The sequence below is a fragment of the Neovison vison genome, chromosome 12 (assembly GCF_020171115.1).
Source record: "Neovison vison isolate M4711 chromosome 12, ASM_NN_V1, whole genome shotgun sequence".
Taxonomy (NCBI): Eukaryota; Metazoa; Chordata; class Mammalia; order Carnivora; family Mustelidae; genus Neogale; species Neogale vison.
In genome coordinates, this window is record NC_058102.1 from 135,338,858 (window position 1) to 135,347,774 (window position 8,917).

Consider the following 8,917-nt stretch of genomic DNA (forward strand, 5'->3'; position numbering starts at 1 on the left):
TCATCCAATTCCATCCAATCCATCAATTTCATTGCATTTGTAAATGGGATTTTTTAAATATTTCTCTTTCTGTTGCTTCTTTTTTGGTATATAGAGATACAACAGATTATTGTGCATTAATTTTGTATCCTGCAACTTTACTGAATTTGTTTATCAGTGCTAGCAGCTTTGTGGGGAGTCTTTTTGGTTTTCTACATACAGTATCATGTCATCTCCCAAATAGTGAATGTTTTACTTTTCCCTTACCAATTTGGATACCTTTTATATGTTTTTGTTATCTGATTGCTGTGGGTAGAACTTCGAGGAATATGAAGACTAAAGGTGGTGACTGGACATCCTTGTCTTGTTTCATCGCTTGCCTTTTGCTTTTGTTGTGGTTTTCTCTGCTGCAGAGAGCTTTTTCTTTTTTAATTTTTAAGAAAAGATTTTTTTAAAGTAATCTCTATACCCAAAATGGGGCTCAAACCTACAACCCCAAGATCAAGAGTTGCATGCTCTACTGACCAAGCCAGCAAGGCACCCTTACACAGAGTTTTTTAGTGTGATGCCATCCCATACATGTATTTTTCATTCATTGCCTTTGTTTTTGGAATAAAAAAAAAGTCATTGCCAAGACATTAAAGAGCTTACTTCTTATGTTTTCTTCCACAAATTTTGTTGTTTAAGGTCTTACCTTCAAGTCCTCAATATATTTTGAATTGATTTTTGTGTATGATGAAAGGAGTCTAGTTTCATTCTTTTGCATATGGATATGTAGTTTCCCCAGTATCATTTTTTGAAGAGACCATTTTTCCCTATTTTATATTCTTGATGTTTTGTCAAAAGTTAGTTGACTTTAACTGTATGGGTTTATTTCTAGGATCTCTTTTCTGTTCATTTAAATGCCTGGTTTTTTTTTTGTTTTTGTTTTTGTTTTTTTTACTAGTAATATTCTGTATTGTTTTAATTTTAGGTGTTTTGTTATTTTTTTTTCTTTTTTTTTCCCCCAATTTATTTATTTTCAGAAAAACATTATTCATTATTTTTTCACCACACCCAGTGCTCCATGCAAGCTGTGCCCTCTATAATACCCACCACCTGGTACCCCACCCTCCCACCCCCCCGCCACTTCAAACCCCTCAGACTGTTTTTCAGAGTCCATAGTCTCTCATGGTTCACCTCCCCTTCCAATTTATGAACAATACTACACTGTGTGATTACTATAGCTTTATTACTACATATAGTTTAAAATCAGAAAGTATGATGTCTCCAGCTTTGTTCTTTCTCAGGATTGCTTTGGCTATTCACAATCTTTTCACCTCCTTAGTTAAATATATTTCTAAGAATTTTATTGTGTTTGATTTTATTGTTAATGGATTTTTCAGGTAATTTGTTGTTATTGTATAGAAACACTACTGATATCAGCATGTTGATATTGTATCCTGCAAATTCCTGAATTTGTTAATTACATCTAACAGTTTTTTGGTGGAATGTTTAGGATTTTCCATATATAAAATCATGTCATCTGCAAATAGACAGAACTTACTTTTTCCTTTCTGATTTAGAAAACTTTTAGTTTTTTTTTTCCTTGCCTGATTGCACTGAGTCGGTGTGGTAAGAGTGAGCATCCTTGTCTTGTTCCTGATATTAGGGGAAAAGCTGTTACGCTTTTGTCATTCAGTATGAAATATGGGTGCTTATCCATTATGGCTTTTATTATTATGTTGAGATATGTTTCTTTATCTAGTTTGTTGAGGGTGTTTATCGTGAATGGATGTTGAAATCTGTCAATTGCTTTTCATGAATCTACTGAGATTATCATATGATTTTTATCTTTTATTCTATTAAGGATGTTATTATTATGATGATGAAGATGATGTTCTTCTTCTTATGATTGTTCTTCTTATTATTATGTTTTTTATTGATTTGTATATATTGAACCATCCCTATATCACAAGGATGAATCCTGCCTGATCATAGTGTATGGTACTTTTATTGTGATTTGAATTTTGTTTGCTAATATTTATTGTGAATTTTTCATCTATGTTCAGAGAAGATATTGGTCTGTGGTTTTTTTTGTTTGTTTGTTTTGTTTTGTTTTTCCTTGTAGTGTCTTTATCCTGCTTTGGTATCAGGACAATACTGGCCATGTAAAATGAATTTGGGAGTGTTCCTTCCTCTTCAGTTTTTTGGAAGAGTTTGATAAGGATTGATGTTAATGCTTCTTTAATTTTTTTTAGCTTTTTCAAATCATTTTAATAACCTAGCAGTGATTCAAAATAGGGAAAGAAAATTCAAACTTGTTCCCTTAAGAGGGAGGCTACCATGACTGCTCTGCACAAGCACGATCAAGGGAAATGATGAAACCGGATTCCAAACAGCAAGGGTGGTAAGAAGGCTTCAAGGCTCACAGTTTGAAGAGCTTGGTTTCGGAAAGTCTCTGAGGGGTAGCAGAAGAAACGTGAAGCTTAAGGGACTCTCAGAGGACAGGGCGTGGTTGCTGGGTCATGAGCACCTTGAAGCATTTCTTGAGATTGATTCGGTGTCCAGAGTATTTGTCATCCGGGGAGAACCGAGCAGGATGCACGGAGCAGTTCTGTTGTCCCATAGGGTCAAGCTTCTTCAGAGTATAGACTTGGTCTCCCTGCTCATTGAGACAATACTGGAGAAACATGACAATGCTGAAAGGAGATGTTCCCAATGCTTCTTTAATATTTGGTAGAATTCAACCAATATAATTATCTGGTGCTGGTCTTCTTGTCATTGAGAGGTTTTTGATTAATGATTCAGTGTCTTTACTCATTCTTGGTCTGTTCATATTTTCTATTTTTTCATGATTCAGTCTTTATAGGTTATATGTTTCTACAAATTTATATATTTCTTTTTGGTTTCCAATTATTGCCATATGATGGTTCCCAGTAATCTTTTACGATATTTGTATAGTTGTGGTGTCAGTTATGTCTCCTTTTACATTTCTGATTTTATTTAATTGTTTTTTTTTCCTGTTTGAGTAGAGTTAACACAATGTTCCATTAGTTTCAGGTGTACAACATTGTCATTCAATTTCTCTATATATTATGCTATGCTCACCACAAATGTCGCTACCCTGTTTTTTTTAAACCACTTAAAAAAGAAAAGATTATTTATTTATTTGAGGGGGGGGCACAAGCCAAGAGGGAGGGGCAGAGGGAGAGGGAGGGAGACTCCCTGCTGGGAAGGGACCCAATGCAGGTCTCAGTCCCAGGACCCTGAGATCATGATCATGATCTGAGGCGAAGACAGATGCTTAACTGATCAAGTCACTTTGGTGCCCCTGTAGTTTTCATGTTTAACTATACAATGCATAAAATTCCATTTTCCCTATGCTGTGGCTTTTATTTCCATGACTTATTTGTTCCATAGCTAGAAGGCTATATCTTCCACTCCCCTTCATACGTTTTCGCCCATCCCTTCACTCCTACTCCCCTGGCAGCCATCAGGTTATTCTCTGTATTTATAGGTCTAATTCTGCATTTTTTCTGTTTATTCATTTGAGTTTTTTAGATCCCATATTTGTCTTTCTCAGTATGACTTAATTCACTGGGCATATTACCATCCAGGTCCATCCATTTTGTTGTATATGGCAGGATCTCATCCTTTTTAAGGCTGCATAGAATTCCATTTTCTTTCTTTCTTCCTCCCTCCCTTCCTTCCTCTCTTCTTTCCTCCCTCCCTCCCTCTCTTTCTTTCTTCCTTCCCTCCTTTCTCCCTTTCTTTCTTTTATGTTGTGTTAGTCACCATATAGTACATCATTAGTTTTTGATGTAGTGTTCCATGATTCACTGTTTGTGTATAACACCCATTGTCCTCCTTAATACCCATCACCATCCCCTCACCCTCCTCTCCTCTAAAGCCCTCAGTTTGTTCCATTTTCTTTTTTTTCTCCAATTTATTTATTTTCAGAAAAACAGTATTCATTATTTTTTCACCACACCCAGTGCTCCATGCAAGCCGTGCCCTCTATAATACCCACCACCTGGTATCCCAACCTCCCAACCCCCTGCCACTTCAAACCCCTCAGACTGTTTTTTTCAGTTTGTTCCATTTTCTATTTCTTCCCTATCCATTTGTCTACTGATAGAAATGTAGGCTGCTTTCATATCTTGGCTATTGTCAATAGTGCTGCAATAAATATAGGGATGTATATGTCTGTTCAAAATTATCATTTTCATTTTCTTGGGTAAATAGTCGTGAAATTACTGAGTCATATGGTATTTCTATTTTTAATTTTTTGTGGAACCTCCATATTGTTTTCCACAGTGTCTGTAGCAATGTGCACTCTCACCAATACTGCACAAGAATTCCTTTTTCTTTTTTTTCACATCCTTGCCAACACTTGGTATTTCTTGTGGTTTTGATTATATTGTAGCAATTCTGACAAGTATAAGATGGTATGTCATTGTTATTTTGATTTGCATTTCCCTGATGATGAGTGATGTTGAGCATCTTTCATTGATCTTTGGTCATCTGTATGTCTTCTTTGAAAAACTCCTTTTCAAGTCTTTTGCCCATTTTGAAACTGAAATTTTTTTAAGTGTTGAGTTATAGAAGTTCAATATGTATTTTAGATATTAACCCTTTATTGGATATGTCTCTTGGAAATATCTTCTCTTATTCTGAGGGTTGTCTTTTTGTTTTGTTTATGGTTTACTTTGCTGTGCAAAAGCTCTTTATTTTGATGTAGTCCCAATAGTTTATTTTTGCTTTTTTTTCCCTTGCCCTAGGGAACATATCTAAAACATATCTAAAAAATGTTGATATGACTGATATCAGAGAAGTTACTGCCTGTGTTCTTTTCTAGGATTTTTATGGTTTCAGATCTCATATCTAGGTCTTTAAGCCATTCTGAGTTTATTTTTGTGTATGGCTTTGGAAGGTGGTCCATTTTTATTCTTTTATATAGCTGTCCTGTTTCCCTATACCATTTATTAAAGAGACTATCTTTACCCCATTTTGTAGTCTTGCCTCCTTTGTCATAGATTAATTGAGCTAATGAGTATAGGTCTATTTCTGAGCTCTCTTCTGTTCCACTGATCTTTTTGTGACAGTACCATAATGTTTTGATTATGGAAATCTGGAATGGTGATATCTCCAGCTTTGTTTTTCTTTCTCAAGATTGCTATGTCTATTTGAGATATTTTGTGACCAAGAAAAAAAGAGAAAGGACCCAAATAAACAAAAACAGAAATGGAAGAGGAGAAGTAACAACTGATACCACAGAAATACAAAGTATTATAAGAGAATACTGTGAAAAATAATATGCCAACAAATTGGACAACCTAGAAGAAATGGATAAAATCCTAGGAACATATAATCTTCCAAAACTGGATCAGGAAGGAATAGAAGATCATTTCTGATTTTATTTCTTTGAGTCTTCTTCTCTTTTCTTCTTAGTGTAGCCGAAGTTTTGTTTAGATTTTTTTTGTTCTTGTTTTTGTTTTTTTTTAAACATTTTATTTATTTTACAGAGAGAGAGTACAAGTAGACAGAGAGGCAGGCAGAGAGAGAGAGGGAAGCAGGCTCCCTGCTGAGCAGAGAGCCTGATGCGGGACTCGATGCCAGGACCCTGAGATCATGACCTGAGCCGAAGGCAGTGGCCCAACCCACTGAGCCACCCAGGCACCCTGGTTTTTTTGTTTTTTGTTTGTTTGTTTGTTTTTTTTTTTTTTTGACAGAGAAAGATCACAAGCAGGCAGAGAGGCAGGCAGAGAGCAGGGGTGGGGGCAGGGGGGACAGGAGCAGGCTCCCTGCTGAGCAGAGGGCTGGATGCAGGGCTTGATCCCAGGACCTTAGGATCATGACCTGAGTGGAAGGCAGGCGCTTTACCCACTGAGCCACTGAGGTGCCCCTTGTTTAGTTTTGTTAAGCTTCTTTATTATATTTCTGCTCTGGTATTTATTATTGCCCATTTTACCCCAACATTTATTCATTTGTTGGTTTTCTGTCTGGATGGTTTATCTACTATTGAAAATAGGGTATTAAAGTCTTCCACTCTTATGGTATTGTCTGTTTCTCTCTTCAGACTTTTAAAAAAATATTTACTTATTTTATTTTATTTTTTTAAGATTTTACTTACTCATTTATTTCACAGACAGAGAGTACAAGTAGGCAGAGAGGCAGGCAGAGAGAGGAGGAAGCAGGCTCCCTGCTGAGCAGACAGCCTGATGCGAGGCTCTATCCCAGGACCTGAGATCATGACCTGAGCTGAAGGCAGAGGCTTTAACCCACGGAGCCACCCAGGTACCCCAAGATTTATTTATTTTAGAGAGAAAGCATTGGGTAGGGGCAAAGGCAGAGGGGACGGGGGTCTTAAGCAGGCTCTGCATTGAGTACAGAACCTGATGCGGGGCTCCATCTCATGACCCTGATCATGACCTAAGCCAAAACCCAAATCTGGATGCTCTACCAACTGTGCCAGCCAGGCGCCCCTCTCTTCAGATCTAGTAGTATTTGCTTAATATATTTCAGTGCTCTCGTGTTGGATGCATATATGTATTTATGATTGTTGATCAGTAGATTCTTGCATCATTCTTTGATGGCCTTCTTTGTCTTTTGTTACTATTTTTGGCTTAAAGTCTATTTTGTCTAATGTAAGTAAAGCTACTCCTGCTCTCTTTTGGTTTCCACTTGCATGGAATATCTTTTTCCATCCACTCACCTTTAGCCTATGTGTATTAAAGCTGAGGGGAGTCTTTTGTAGGAAGCATATATGTGGGTCTTATATATTTTATCTGTTCAGCCACTCTGTGTTTTTTTCCTGGAAGAATTCAGTGCATTTTCATTTACAGTAATTATTGATAGGTGAAGACTTACGTATGCCATCTCATTGTTTCCTAGCTGTTTTATAGTTTCCTTATACCTTTCTTTCTCTTTGACTTCCTTCCTTTCTGAATTGATAATTTTCTATAGTGGAATGCTTTGATTCTCTTTTATGTATCATTTGTGAATGTATCATAGGTTTCTGCTTTTTGGCTACCATGAGGCTTACAAGAAACTTCTATATGTATAGCAGTCTATTTCATACTGATAACAATTAAACTTCAATCACATGTGAAAACTCTACACTTTTACTCCCCTTTTGTATTTTTAATGTCACAGTTTACTTCTTTTTATATTGTGTATCCATTAATAAATCATTGAAGCTGTAGTTTTTAATTTCATTTTATTTTTTTTCAGTGTTCCAAAATTCATGGTTTATGCACCATACCCAGTGCTCCAGGCAATACGTAGCTGTAGTTATTTTTAAAAACTTTTGTCCTTTAACTGTGAAACCAGAGTTAAATGGTTACCATACCAGTGTTGCGTATTTCATGTTACTAATTGTCATACATTCACTTCAGTTTCAAGTGCTCCTTTCAGCATTTCTTCTAAGGCAGTTCTAGTGGTAGTGCGCTCCATCAGCTTTCGTTTTTTAGGCTACGTCTTCATTTTGCCTTCCTTTCTGAAGGCAACTTTGCCAGGTTAAGTATTCTTGGCTGGCAGTTTCTTTCTCACAGGATTTTGAATATATCATCCCATTCTCTCGTGGCCTGCAAGGTCCCTGCTCAGAAACCTGCTGTAGCCTCATGCGACTTACCTTGTAAGATAGAGTTTTTTTCTCTTGTTGCTTTTGAAATTTCTTTCTTTGTCTTTGATTTAGTGAGTTACATTATAATGCATCTTGTAGATCATTTTGGGTTGAAATTTTGTGGTGATTTATTATTACCTTCATTAACTTGGATCTCCAAATCTCTCCCCCAGGTTTGGGAAGTTCTCAGCCATTATTTCTTTAACTAAGCTCTTTACCACATTTTTCTCTCCTCCTTCTGGGACTCCAGTGATCTTTATGTTGTTTTTTGTTTTGTTTTGTTTTGTTTTGATGGTGCCCCATAATTTTCATAGGTTTTCTTTATTCTTTTTCATTCTTTTTCCTTTTTGCTCCCCTATTTGGATAACTTCAGTTAATCTCTCTTTTATGTCACTGATTCCTTATGCTGCTTTGTCAAGTCTGATATTGTAGCTCTCTATTGAACTATTCAGTTACTGTATTCTTCAGGTCCAAAATTTCTGTTTGGTGTTTTTAAAAAATGTTTTCTCTTTTCTGAGCTTTCCATTTTTTTCTTGTATTGTCTTCCAAATTTTGTTGTTTATATGTGTTTTTTTAATAGTTTCCTGAACATCTTTAGAATGACTGTTTTGAATTATTTGTTGTGCAATTCTTGGATCTCCATTTCTTTGGGACCAGTTACAGGAGATTTACTCTATTCCTTTGGTGGAGTAATGTTTTCCTTTTTTTTTTTTTGTGATTCCAATAGCCTTTTGAAGTAGTCACCTGAACTTTATGGCCTGACTTGGGTAATATAAGACTTTGACCTCAGAGGGGGGCATGCTGATGCAGGGCACCAAGTGTGGGGTGTGGGTGGCATGGTTTTCTTTGGCTAAGGCCACTAGGGTCCACAGCATTGACAACACTGTTGTCCTTGGTAAGCATTGAAGGGATCCATAGTGGTTTCAAGGGCAGCTGGGGTCCTCAGGGACACTTCCTGGTACAATGGTTAGGGACTAGGCATGTAGTGGTGGTGGCCAGACCTTGTGATGGCATACTTGGCTGCAGAGTCCAACTGCAGGTGCCTGTGTCATGTCATGTGTCAGTTGGACATGTCCTGCAGTGGTGAGGTCATGGAAGGCAGCAAAGGACAGGCCCAGCTACAGGCTCACTGGCTTGCATTACTATGGCTGTTGGGTATTTCCATGGGTGTACAGCAATGTAGACTCTTGACAGGATTCAAACCTGGGATGTGTGGGTGCACAGCTGGTGGGGCTAGTGACAGAAGACAGGGCCTAGCCCAGGCCCACAAGCAATTACAGAATCCCTGGCTGTTGGTGTGCTCCCCTATGCCTCCACCATCTTACTCCAAGG

At 37.3% G+C, this 8,917-nt stretch overlaps 1 protein-coding gene across 1 annotated transcript; it reads right to left on the reverse strand.

Annotated features, from left to right (window-relative positions):
• Nucleotides 1–2,458: 2,458 nt before the first annotated feature.
• LOC122892535 (H/ACA ribonucleoprotein complex subunit 3-like) lies at nt 2,459–2,653 on the reverse strand. Its single transcript, XM_044229173.1, has one exon. The coding sequence runs from the start codon at nt 2,651–2,653 to the stop codon at nt 2,459–2,461; it is 195 nt and encodes a 64-aa protein (XP_044085108.1).
• Between the last annotated feature and the right edge of the window lie 6,264 nt (nt 2,654–8,917).

What these genes read in the sequence shown, in the direction of transcription:
- LOC122892535 (XM_044229173.1), bottom strand. Translation starts at nt 2,653, where the DNA reads ATGTTTCTCCAGTATTGTCTCAATGAGCAGGGAGACCAAGTCTATACT.